The following is a 13,741-nucleotide window of genomic DNA, read 5'->3' as shown; positions in this document are numbered from 1 at the left end:
ACAGTAATTGAATAATTAAAAGGGTGAACTTTAGGAACACAGTTTTGTGTTCAGCTTCAATAATTTAATAAAATTATGAGAAAGAAAAAAGAAGGTAGAAATGACTACATTGGTATCAGATAAAGTAGACATAATAGTCTGTAGCTTTCTTTGTAATAGCTCAAAACTAGAAATAACCAAAGCGTCTCAATATGTGAGTTGTCAAACAAACTGGTTACATCCATACCATGGAATAAAACTGAGTAATAAAAAGAAATGAACTATTGATACATACATGCATCTCAAGGGCATTATGCTGAGTGAAAAAAAGCCAGTCTCAAAAGGTTATATATTGTTTGATTCCATTTTATAACATTCTCAAAATGACAACATATAGAGATGGAAAACAAATTAACGATTGCCCAGAGTTAGGGGTCAGGGCATGGGGGGATAGGTGTCACTACAAAGGCACGAAGGATCTTTGTGGTGATGAAGTGGTTCTGTACCTCGATCGTGCTTGTGGTCACATAAGTCTACACATGTGATAAAATGGCATAGAACTGTACACATATATTGTACCAACGTCAGTTTCCTGACTTTGACATTGTACCATAGTTCATTATGATGTAAATATTGGGAGAAACTGAATGAAGATAATTCAATATCTCTAATATCTTTGTAACTTCCTGTGAATCTATAATTATTTAAAAATAAAAAATTTAAAAAAGCAAAACACTCTTGTAAACAGTTACATAGAAATTTCCTCACAGATATTGACATACCATGATGCTTTAAAACTATTATTTGAAGATAGAACAGAAACAAAACAAAATAAAAACAACAATACAAAGACTAAATTGTAAAAAGAATTATTGGTAAGAAAAAAATTACATCAACTTTGAAATTGATTTAAACTTATATCAACAGGAATAAGTCATTTATGTTGTTTGTATCTTTTAAATTAAACATTCATTTTTCTTGAATAAAGTATAAGTTGATTATTTTATAGATTGTTACTGAAATTAAAACTGTCAACACAAGATGGCACTAATTAAAAGTGATAAAAAATGAGTTTTTTTAGTTGTGAGCTTTGCTGCATATGGTTAAAACAAAACTGAACAAAACATTTATCAAGTAAATCATTGTTCAACTGTGCAGTTAATGAAGTCCCAAATTTACATGAAAGCTGAATTGTGTTCAGCTTCAATAATTTAGTTTTAATAACTGGTTCTACCTTCACTAATTGGAACATTTAAGTTTTGCTGCATTTTCTAGTCATGACTTTAATTTTCAAAGAGGTACCCAAGAATAGAATTATAGTGAAGTTAGAAATTACCAATAATAGTAAAATGTCAGCATTCTCTGTTTATTACTTACAGTTTTCCAAACTAACTAATAGCTTTGAAAAACTGAGATTACACCAGATGAAACAAAATAAATTGCAACGAAAAGAGGTACCGCACCTCAAAGAAGAAATACCCTTTGAACCGAGAAATTTGAACCAGAAATTAGAGGTGAGCTATATTTTCTTAGTTTCTTCATGTGTATTAAAGATCGATTTTTGTTGCGGTGGTGGTGGTAGGCTATTTTGTCTCTAGTGTACACAATGACATGTACAGCTGTGGTAATAAACACCACTACAGATCGACTTCTCATTGAGTATATTTTCATACCGTACCTTCCCTTCAGCCACTTAGCGAATTAAAATATCACTTTGACTTGCACATCTTTTATACCTATAGGAATTTTTGGAGAGCCAAAAAAAAAAAAAAAAAATTCAAAGAAACTGCAGATGAGAGTGAAATTGAAGGACATCCCTGGGGTCTGTTAAAGTGAATATCTAATAAATCTTTTAATGCCTATTTAACTATTAGGTACTTAAATCCCAGTGAAACCTCATAACATTTTCAGAACAGAGCTTGAAGTGCCAGGGTTTTTTCTTTAAAGAGGTAGTGCCACTCCAATATAGTGAACCCGTATCACCCAGAACTGCTAAATTCTCGGTCCCTAAAAAGGTTTACTATGTTATGAATGCATTTATTTTTACCCTTTTAACTTTCCAACCTTGGAAAAAACAAACCAGCCATTTTTCTTTTCTGTGCGCTTGAGCATTCCTGCTATAGGTCATGTAACAGCTGATATTCTACTATAAATTCCTTTTCTTTAACCTTAGCTGAGTTACCAGTGTTGTTCAATTGTTTTTTTTTAATTGACCTCAAGTTAACTCTTATCACGTTACCCGACTCAGCTTATTTCATTGTTCTCAAGCCCTAAACCTCAGTTTCTCCCCAGCCCCAGCCAATAATTTCAGTTTCTTCTTTGTTGACAGGTAATAATTCTGTGCCTCCCCATCACCAAGGTAGGAACGTCTTAGGAATCTCTGATCTGTTTCTTTCTCTTATTCCTCATATACCAGCCCTGGTTTTCCCCTTTCCCTTGTCCAATGCCTCCTATCTCCCTCCTCCTATCTAGTTGTCATTGCCTTGTTTCATACTTTATCATCTTCCTCTTCAATTAACAGTCCTTCTCAAAAAATTTTAGGAGCAGAAAAAAATAAAATCTGGGATTACAGTCCTAAAACTAGCCCATTGAAAGTACTTTGTTGGAAGTTTGAGGTTTTCGTGTTTTAATCTCTGGAAATTTCATATCTACTGAATAATGAATGTACATTTTTAAAATAGAATTAAGTAAGTAAAGTAAAGATGACCCTCTAGGAAAATGTGCCATGTATAACCCCTTGGCTCTTGCAGTGGTGTAACTGGACTAGCTTTGGTAACATACTAGTCTTGCAGAAGATGCCTAAAGATGTGCACTGTAATGCACAAATGCTTTTACTAAAAGTGCAGAAGTCAAGTCACGGACTATCCATTCGATTGACTTCTCATGGGGTTTAGTAGAAGAACCATGTTCATATAAATTCTTCAAAGAAAAGCCTTAAAATAATATTAAGTACTTTGTGTGTACACATTTTACATTTGGGAAACTAAATATTTTCATAATATATGTCATGAAATTATAATGGAAATTAGCCACAAAATATGACTTGATATGTTTGTATTTATATAAAAAATTTTAAACACACTATATACAATTTAATCTATGTAATTATAGAAATGTTTCACATACCTGTTTTAGAGTTATCTGAAAAATTAATATGTAAGAGATGGACTGTTCTAGTTTTAGTCTGCATCTCAGCATTTTGTCCCTTTGGGACAGACATTTATACACTGATATAGTAATAGAGAAATGGAAATTGGCATGCTATAGTGGAAGAACGTGACAGTTTAAAACTGAAACCACATCCTGACTGACTCATTTATTTGCCCTGCGAACTTTGGGCAGGCTGTTAACCTCACAGAGATTCCATTTTATCATCAATAAATGAGGCCGAAAATATCTTATAGGTGACATTATGATTATGAAAGAAAAATATGTATGCACATATGTGAATTTAGATGCACACTGAAACATTTAGGGGTGAAATACATGAGGTCTGGAAGTAGCCTTTAAATAGTCCAATAAAAAAGGGTAAATAGAGAGGTGAAATAAAAACGGTAAGTCAATGGTCATTAAATTGGGTGAAGGGTACATGGGAGTTTATTATATTATCTACTTTTATGTAAGTATGAAAATTTTCATAATAAAAAGTTAAACCTGTCTTATATGTGGAGTTTTGCAGAGTCCCTGACCTACAATAATTACTGAAGAAGCTACATGTGCATACATACATACATACATACATACACACACACATATATGAAAGGTAGCTTCTGCTAGAAACTCTAATTTTTAATGATCCTGACCCATTATCAACTTTAAACACCCAGAAAAGATTTTTCAAACATGGAGAACTTACTCTGGGGGTTTAAGCAAGTATACAGACCTCCTGACACTTGGGCGGACACTTTCAGTCTCTACAAAAATCTTTATAAAGCAGTCTAGATCTCTGCAGGGACCCATAACTACTGGATATTTTTTGCTCACTTGCTAATCTTGAAACCAATACATCTGTAAGACCGAGGAAACCAGGACCACTATAAGTACCTGCTGATGATGTCTGTGACACACACTTCTAATCTTGCTTGGCCTCATATCTGCCTGTTGTAGAATTTGTAAGTAATTGATGTTAACACTCTTGCTTCTTCCTAAAGCATGCTGGGAAATGCTTATTTCAAGATTGAGGTTGTTATATGCGTAATGCTAAATATTAGCATTATCTGAAAGGTATGAACTATGTAAGTCAATCTTGCCCACATTTTGACTTCTGACTCCAAAGACTCCTTTCTAAATTAAAAGTAAACAGCAATTTTTTTATAGGCCCTGTATTGATTTGAAATGTTACTTATTTTCCACTAGAACCAAGTTTTATAAATTTCTCATTATTACTAAAGACACTTTTTATGTACTTAATTTTAAATTGTCAAATGTCAGAATCAAAGTCAATAACTGTAAATGAACTGTTTATTTATCCTAATATACAGTTGACCCTTGAACAATGTGAAGACTGTGGTACCGACTCACCACGCAGTTGGAAATTCATGTATAACTTTTGACTCCCTGAAAACATTACTAATAGCCTACTGTAGACCAGAAGCCTTAACAATAACATAAACAGTTAACCTATATTTTGTATGTTATATGTATTATATGCTATATTCTTATAATAAAGTAAGCTAGAGAAAAGAAAATGTTATTAAGAAAATCATGTGGAAGAGAAAATATGTTTACGGTATTTATTTGTATTTAAATCTACATATGGGGGACCCATGCAGTTCAACTTCATATCGTTCAAGGGTCAAACATAGTCTGTTTATCATAAAGCATTATTATATATTTTAAAAGGAGGATCTGTCCATATTTCTCCAACTTTATAACCACCATAAATTTCAGGTCACCTTAAATTGCTATAAAAGCCTCCTACTTTATACCCTTCAATCACTGGTTATTTTAGGACTCGAGGATTTATAAAATGAAAATTTCCCCCAAATGTTCTTTAAAATCATATCTCTGTAGAAAATATGAAATGCCCTATTCTTCTCATTTTAAGCAAGATGTAGCTTTCATTCTCTAAACAAGTATATTTATTTAACACATAGCCAAGCTAGTCATCTAGCCATTTTCAAAATAACACAAATCACTCTAGTCAAATTAACTATTCCAATGTGACATATTATTGGAGATAGCTGAGATAACCGTGACATCCTCTGCATGGCTTTTATGTGAAACTAATATCGTAATTTCACTGTAAAATTATTTCTTTACATGTACATTCCCCTACTTTATTGTATATTCCTTGATTTGTTTTCTTTCAAAAAAAGTTTAATCATGAAATATTTCCAATTTCTCTTCTCTCCACAATATCTGGTGAACACTAAGTGCTTAATAAAAATTACTGAGCTGACGATTGGAAACATCAATACATTCATGTTATATATCTCTATATATTCAATAATATGTGGTTATGGACTTGGTGACTGTAGAGTTTTTGTGAACCATTTTGTTTCCTTTGCAAAAATAAGTGAGAAATGTTTAAGTTCTAGAAAATATTAATACCGTGCTTTTGTCTGTACATTCACGGTCCATAAGTGGTGCCTGGTACTCTGTCAGGCACTGTGAGGAATATAAAAGTAATGAAATACACAGTCCTTACCCTTAAGTTACTGACAACCTAGACAGAGAGATGATACAATGTCCAACCATGAGCAAACTTGAGGAGCAATGAAATTTTCTTTGGCATGCCCAAAGCCGTATCCTTCCTCATGTTAAGTGTGAATATATGACTTGGGCAAAAACTTGAAGAACGGAGTATGCCATATCAAGCTAGTTCTCCCACTTCTTCCCTAGGTTAGTTCTGCCTCAATGAGACCTGAGAATGATCCCAAGAATGAGTTGAGCTGAGCTTCACCTTGGACTGGTAGCTTTGAAAGCCACAGTCACGAAATCAGTCCAAGCTCTGTTACCTAAAAAATCATGGAAACAGGTTTGGCGACTGGGTATAGAGAACAAAAGAAGAGAAAAAACTTCTGGTGTTGGCCCAGGAATTTGGAAGTACTGGTTGATACAAAAAGTTGTTTGAAACTTCCTTATAGTAATGGCATTAGTTACCAGAGAAACTTTTTATATTTTTAACAAACAGAATGCCTAATTTTTTATAGAAGGATTAAGTTACAAATTCTATATTTTCCTAGCAAACATTAAAAGATATGTCTAGTAATAAATCCAAGATGAGTGATTTGATACTTTTTTGTTTTTCTAGTGGAGGAAAAAAATGGATACTTTTTATCCTCTGAATGAAGATATACAAATGAAAGAAGCCCTGTTCATTGTGCTTTAAAATGAATAATTTTCTTCAATTTATGTTTATCCCTCCACTGTTCTTTTTTAAAGGAATTTAGAGCAAAGTCAAGAGAATGGGATAAGCAAGAGATACTGTATCAGACTCATCTGGTTTCTTTAGATGCTCAACACAAAATATTGTCTGAGAAGTGTAGTCAATTTCAGGTACATTATCTAATACTATCTAAATTAGAAGAAATTAAAGGTAAAATATTACTATCTTTGCCATTCAGTATGTAATCTTTTTTACAGATAGAAATCCCAACTAACAGAAAATAACCAGAATAGGTACAACACTGGGTAAAATCACAAGTGCATAAAATATCTATTATGGTGAGTTTAGTCTACATGCTTAAAAGGATGTTGCTATTAAAAGTGTCCATTGTTGTTATGTCATTAACTAGCATATGTTTTTGCAAAACATTTAAAAATCTAAGATTACTTGGTCCCTGACGTCAAGAACTTTACAGCCTAGACACAGCAAAAATAGAAGTAGAAAGTTACAGATAATTAATAACAAGTGAATGGAAAAGATCCAAATCCTTTTAGAAGTCAAAGGAGTAAGAAAAACATTGGACTCAGATAATCAGGAAACATCCTCCAATAGGCATGAAACTGGGCCTGAACCCTGAAGAATCTATTTTGAGAGAAAAAATAATGTATTCTAGGTGGGGGGAAGTAACACCAGCAGAGTCACTGAGGCAAGAGAGCAAAAGGCAAATTCTGGGAATGGGAAAATGGGCCAGCTGGCTGGGAGTCCCTGTAGAGATGGGGAAGGGTAGTAGGCAGCAAATGTGGTGTGTTGGATACAGATTGTAATAAGCCTTGAAAACTTGGCTAAGGAATTTGGAATTTTTCTTAAAGCCAGTAAGAAACTACACTTTTTGTTTGGTATATTTATTTTTCATTCTTTCTTTAAGTTACTTGAATTATATGTTATACATGTTCCCTGAATTCCATGATACAAAATAATCTAAAGTAAAATTAATAGCTTCATTCTCTACTCCATTTTTATCTGTTTAATATAAACACTGTTAATAGTTAGGTGTTTACATACTTTTTCTTTTGTTACACAAAATGTAAATATGTATTTGTGTGGAAGTTGTACATTTTTCCTTTTTTTTTTCTTTTTAATTTAATAGTAAGCCATGGATACCTTTTGAGTTACTACATAAAACTCTAAATTCTGCGTATTTCATAGTCTATAGTAGATATGCCATAATTCTTTCAATTCTTTCTGCTATTACACTATTGTAACAAACACCCTTCATTCAAAGTTTTAATAAATATTAGCAGATACTCTCACCAGCAAATAATGTTATGTCTTTTGATTTTTACCTATTTGATGGACTAATAGTAGTATTGAGTTAATTTTCTTTGCATTTCTCTGTCTATTTGTAATATTGAGCATCTTTCTATATGCTTCTTAGCCTTTTTCATTTTTTCTATGAATTATCTGTTCACAAACTTTGCCCATTTTTCTTTTGTGTTTGTTTATTTTTCTTATTGATGTGAAGATTTTGTACATCAGAAATTATTAACCCTTGTTATGTGTTGACAACCTTTTTCTACAATCCAGTTATTTTTGTGTCATTTTGTTTATTTTTGGTTATAGAGACATTTTGAACTATCGTGTAATTGAATCCATAATTTTCTTCCTTTTATATCTTCAAGATTTTCTTTCTTTCAAATAAAAATTCCCTACACCAAGCCCTCTACCCTACTCTACATCTTTGCTCTGAGATTATACAAATATATTTTCTCTTTATGCCATCCAAAATTGAGGTTTTATAATAAACACAAGAATTATAAAGAGTGAGGCTTCATTATCTGAAAATGTATTTAAAGATGTTTTTTCTAATTCTTTTCTATCATTCTTGAACTTTATGTAAGCTCAAATATGATATTCTCCATTTAATTGACACAGTTTTTATATTTCTCAGAAACAGGCACAAAGTTACCAAACTCAACTAAATGGAAAAAAACAGTGCGTAGAAGACAGAAGATCTGAAATTCCTCAGTTGATATGTGAAGCAGATCCCAGTTGTGAAACGAATGAAAGAGATGAGTTCATTATTGAAAAATTAAAATCAGCTGTGAGTGAAATAGCATTAAGCCGGAATAAGTTACAAGATGAAAATCAGAAGCTCCTACAAGAACTGAAAATGTACCAAAGACAATGCCAGGTAAAGATTTATTTATTTTTCAGATTATATTACCCTTGAGTTGTATAAATGATAACTCAACAGGTATATGGATTAGAAAGCTAATTATGTATTACATGTGTAATTCAGCTAATATTTCCTTTTAGTGAGTAATGCTAACTTGATGAGTAAATTCTATAATCCCATAGGTACTTTACGCCACTACAGTTCACTTTGGTTCTGCAGTGGCATAATAATAATGTATTACCAGTGCAGTTTAACAGTCACTTACAGACCTCTATGCCTAAAAAAACCATGGCCCTTTAGCTATATACTACCTTCTGTCCCCCTTATACATTCTCTCTGGCCCTGTGCCTCTTTGACTGACAAAAACTCTAAGTTGGAGATCCAGGAATCCTTAAGGGTTCTACAATCTAATAACCTCAATGAGAATCATAGGGGTCACTTCCTATAATTTATCACTGTTAACCTTACTATAACCATTTATCAAACAGTAGCCTGGAGTTAGTTTATTTGTCTGTGTTTTGTTAACTTCCACATTGGCAGATATGATTGATGGTTTCTCTAAGCATTAATTTTTTTCCTTAACACAAAAATATTTTTTCTTTTCTTGTCTCCCTACTTCTTGCAACCACTAGGAAGGATATACGGCATTCGTCAAAATTGTTCATTACCAATTTCTTTACTATATATGCATTTCTTATTCACAGATATCCTAGTTACTCGAGACATTCTATGGTTTTAGCTCCCATTCTAGGTCTTATCTCCCACCTCCAAACATTCAGCCTCTCTCCACCAGTTCCTCTGTGTCAGCTGGCCCATTTCTCAGTCCCACTATGTTCTCTCCCCATGCCAAGGTGTACTTTTTCAGGTCACTATCTGAGCAGACTTGCACTTACTTCTCTAAGAGATTCCACCTCAAAATCTGCCACTTAAACTCCTAGGGTCACTTCTTAGTTTTGGCCCAACTCCTCATTCCCCTTCCAGCCAGATTATATGTGGGATTGTACATAGGATTAGTCCTTTTAACTTCCTTCTCTGCCAGCATCTTCTCCTCTTTGTCCCCCTTTCCCCAAGTTTGCAAGGGGACATAACACAAGGCTCCCAGCTTTTCCTATTCCATGACATTTCTTAGAGAAGTATATTTCCCAGATCCTAAATTCCAACTTTGTTTTGGGGAGGTAGATGTTATTATAATGCAAATTAGAATATAGATGTAAACAAGCAAACCAAGCTAAACCACAGATACTAAACACTGAAGAAGCCATAAATTTTCTAGAAATAGAAAAGTTATTGGTGATGTTTTCTTCTGGTTTCACTATAACATAAATGACATTAGTATTACTCTTATGCTCTAGAGGTTGTTCAAGTGGTTTCTAGTGTTTAGCTTGCCAATGGGCCCATACAGTATGTCAGAGCTGGGTTTGCATGACTGCTGGTTCTGATGGGATTCTCTCCCTCTCAGGGGCTGCTTCTCATTCAATGCCCTGGGTAGGGTACAACTGATTAAGCTTCTGGTCCTGATTTAAAGACAACCTAAAGTTACATTATGCAGCTGTCTTTGTTCTGCGGGAGTCTGCACGATGATCACGATCAATAAATAAGATTATTTTCTGGGTACTTTTCTGAACATTCTCCCCCTGGGTTTCAGATTATCCTGTACAGACTGAGGAGTTCTCTTTGTCCTTTTCTGAGGTCGTTTTGGTTCTAGTCCCTAGGAATCTTTAGTTTGCCTGAAATATATTTCATGAATGAGCTCGGTTATAAAGTCTGGTTCTACTCTGCACTGAAGTTCAGCTTCTTCACTAACATTAGTTCCTCTTAATTTCCCCCCAAAGAATTCTGTTTGGACCTATTATGACAGCCAAGGACATCCTCTTTTATAGGCTGAGGGTCAGCTTTTGTTCTTGGCTCACTATAGAAATTGCTATTCTTACCCTATATTCTAGAAAGAGCCTCTGTCACCCTTTCTGGGCAGCATGACTGACTTTCTCTGTAATGCTTTCCTTTACCAACCTCACCTTTTTCCTTCTCAAAACTTATCTTTTATACTTCTCCAGGAACTAAGTTGGAGAATCTTGTTTAAAAAAAAAAAATGTTGCAAATAGAGGAAGAGGGTACATTGATTAACATCAATAAATTAACATTCTTAATTCAGATTATAATCTCTGTACTCTCCAAGTAAATACCTTAAACCTGTGCTTCTCACACTTGTCATACTGACACACTCCTATTGACAAGAGGAGAGAAAGTGCAACCCATGGGTATGAATGTGTACCCATGGATGTTAGAGTACTCAAACCACTGGATGGCCAAGGCCTCCCTGTCCCTGTCTCTTAGCAATGTCATTTAAATTTTAACTGACTTACCCTGCTGACATAAGATCAACAGAATATGACTGACCCCTCAATCCAGGTTTTGTACAAACTTCCAGGGGCTCACACATATTCTTTAGAAGGCTTTGTAGGTTGTCTGGATAAGGAAAGTTCATGTTACCCACTTTGATTTTCATACACACACACACACACACACACACACACACACACGTATATATGTACTTAATAACTGATTAATGTTCCTAAATATATACTAATAAAACCCAGCTATTCATAGAAATCAATATAATTGTGAAATATTTGTATTGATATTTATACGAAAGGTTATAAAATAACAGTATTAATTGTCTAATTGTTATGACTTTCCTTTAAATCAGTGGTTCTCTACTTGGGTGATTTTGCTCCCCATAACACTTGGCAATGCCTAGATAGTTTTGATTGTCACAACAGGGGAAAGGGGTATTAATGGTATCTGGTAGGTAGAGGCCAAGGATGCTGCTAAATATCCTACAATGCAGAGTTTAGAGAAACATAGCAGAGTAAGAGATGTCCCCAAATCTCTCCCCTTGAAACAATAATAAGCTGAGTATCTAAAACTCAACAAAAAATACCCAAACTGCACACCAGCACATTTGAGTGTGGAATTTGTGCATAAGAGCTACCACAGGTCAGAACCCCAGGTGTCAGGCGGTGGGCTGGGAGAAATGAAGACGCTGCCTCTCGCAGCAGCTGGAGCTCCCCGTAGGGGGAGGAGAGAAGAGAAGGTCTGACAAGTTCCCTGAACAGCTCTGCCTGGGAGTGCTGTGAGCTCAACCAGCTGGGCCTGCGGCAGGGCTCAGTTATCAGGGCAGAAAGCAGAGAAGCGAGACAGCAGAGAAACAACAGTTAATTTTTACCAGCCACAGTTGCAAAACTGAGGCTGAGCCACAGCCCCAACCCTCCAACCTCCCAACTCAGAGGGCCCCTCCTCCCAAACCCTCCAAGATCGATCACCATGGAGCCCGGGGGAATCTGAGCAAATGCTACCGAAACTGTTGCTAACACTGACAGGAACTGAGACTGAGGGTAGTGAGCACGATTAAATATCTACGAGAAAATAGAAAGGCATTATTAAAGCTTTATATAAAGCAGGGATCCAAGAGGCTTAGATGCCACCTATTGGAAACCAAAAGAAAAGCACCTTCTTTGCAACAGGCTGAAGAGAGACTTTTATATAATAAATTTTCTTTCTGGAAAAACAGCAGACTACGCTTCCATTAATGCCTACATGGCGAAATAGTCCATAAACACCATGAACAACCAAGGAGACAAGGCATCTCAGAAAGAAAGAAAAAAATCTCCAGAAAATAAGCTTACAGACATAAAATATGCAATTTAAATGACAGAGAATTCAGGATGATACTTCTGAAAAAACTCAGTGAGTTTCGAAACGAGTTGTATCAACAATTTCAGGAACCAAAAAAACCACCTAGATGGGCAGAGCAAGGAGATCGAAGCCCTCAAAAAGAACAGAATAGACCTTCTAGAGATAAATAAAACACACTGCAAGAGTTGAAAAATGAAATAGAAAGCTTGGGAAATAGAGTTGACCAAATGGAGGAAAGGATCAGTGATATCGAAGACAGAAATCTAGAAATAAATCAAAAGGAAGAAGAGAGAAACTGAAGAATGAAAAATAATGAAAGAGAAATTCAAGAACTAACTAATACCATCAGGAGAGGAAACATAAGAATAATAGGCATTATCAAAGGTAAGGAAAACGAACAGGAACTAGAAAGCATTTTCACACAAATAATTGACGAGAATTTCCCAAATTTAAGCAATGAGCTGGAGCTTGGAATTCAGGAAGTCAACAGAACATCCAATTATCTCAACCCAAAAAGGCCTTCACCAAGACACATTGTATTAAAATTATCAAAAATCAACGATAAAGACAGAATTCTCAAGGCAGCCAAGGAGAAGAAAATGGTAACTTATAAAGGAAAACCCATTAGATTATTGTCAGACTTCTCGGCACAGACCTTATAGGCCAGAAAGGAGTGGAATTAAATATCCTACAATTCACAAGACAACCCTCACAACAAAGAATTATCTAGACCAAAATGTATATAGTACCGAGGATGATAAACTTCACTTTATATTTTTAATGTTATTTTTCTCATATGCTTCACCAGCAGTTTTCTAATCCTACTTTGTGTTGTTTTTCATACTTAATCATAAATTTTAATGTAGCTGTTATTTATTTATTATCCAACAATTTCTATGAGAAAGTATACCAAAGAATTTTTATTTATTTAAAAAATAATTTAGTTATCCTTGGATCGGGGAACATTATTAAATTTAAACTAAGAATCTCCATTTTATATTTTACAAAAGAATCACATGTGTTAAAAAAAATTATTCGTAGTATATTTCACATACAAATATGTTATAATTCTAATGAAAAGATTTTTGGAAGTAATTTAGTTTTAAAAATTCTAGGTAAGATTTGTACTCCCCGGAAACACTATTTTTCATGCATTTAGAAAAAATACTGAAAATAATGCTTTCATTTGTGCTATTCTTGTTTTATTTCAAAATTTTACTTACATTTCATTCTTTTTCTTTAGCATAAATACTAAATTAGAAGATATCGATTATTTACTATTTGGTAGCTGATTTGAAGGTTTAAAATCATGGCTTCTCTCAAATCATTTAACAAATTTCTAACTAAACAGATGGGCCTTAAGCTTGTTTTACAAAATTTATATTTTACCAAACAAAAATAATTAGAGGTAAATGATTACTGTTTTCAGTGCATGTATTTAGAAAGAAGTTTCTTTTCTCTTTTGCAAAACTGTCATATGACAGTGTGCCACATCTTGTACATGAATTTGAAAAGACAATCATTTTAATTTAAATTACTGTCACTTGTTGTATATAAAA

General features: G+C 34.1%; 1 protein-coding gene across 3 annotated transcripts in view; it reads left to right on the top strand.

Annotated features, from left to right (window-relative positions):
- DEUP1 (deuterosome assembly protein 1) overlaps window positions 1-13,741 on the top strand; it is a 67,702-nt gene that overhangs the window by 21,119 nt on the left and 32,842 nt on the right. The window contains exons 5-8 of one of the 3 annotated variants that reach the window (XM_016158712.2): window positions 1,359-1,493; window positions 2,309-2,338; window positions 6,367-6,480; window positions 8,259-8,501. In XM_016158712.2, coding sequence (XP_016014198.2) covers window positions 1,359-1,493; window positions 2,309-2,338; window positions 6,367-6,480; window positions 8,259-8,501 — 522 coding nt within the window. The remainder of the gene's footprint in view (window positions 1-1,358; window positions 1,494-2,308; window positions 2,339-6,366; window positions 6,481-8,258; window positions 8,502-13,741) is intronic. The other 2 variants (XM_016158713.2, XM_016158714.2) reach the window with 2 other exon arrangements.

This window comes from Rousettus aegyptiacus, unplaced genomic scaffold (assembly GCF_014176215.1).
Source record: "Rousettus aegyptiacus isolate mRouAeg1 unplaced genomic scaffold, mRouAeg1.p scaffold_m13_p_5, whole genome shotgun sequence".
Lineage (NCBI taxonomy): Eukaryota > Metazoa > Chordata > Mammalia > Chiroptera > Pteropodidae > Rousettus > Rousettus aegyptiacus.
Note: the sequence above shows the minus strand (reverse complement) of the source record. Positions and strands in the feature narration are given on the sequence as shown.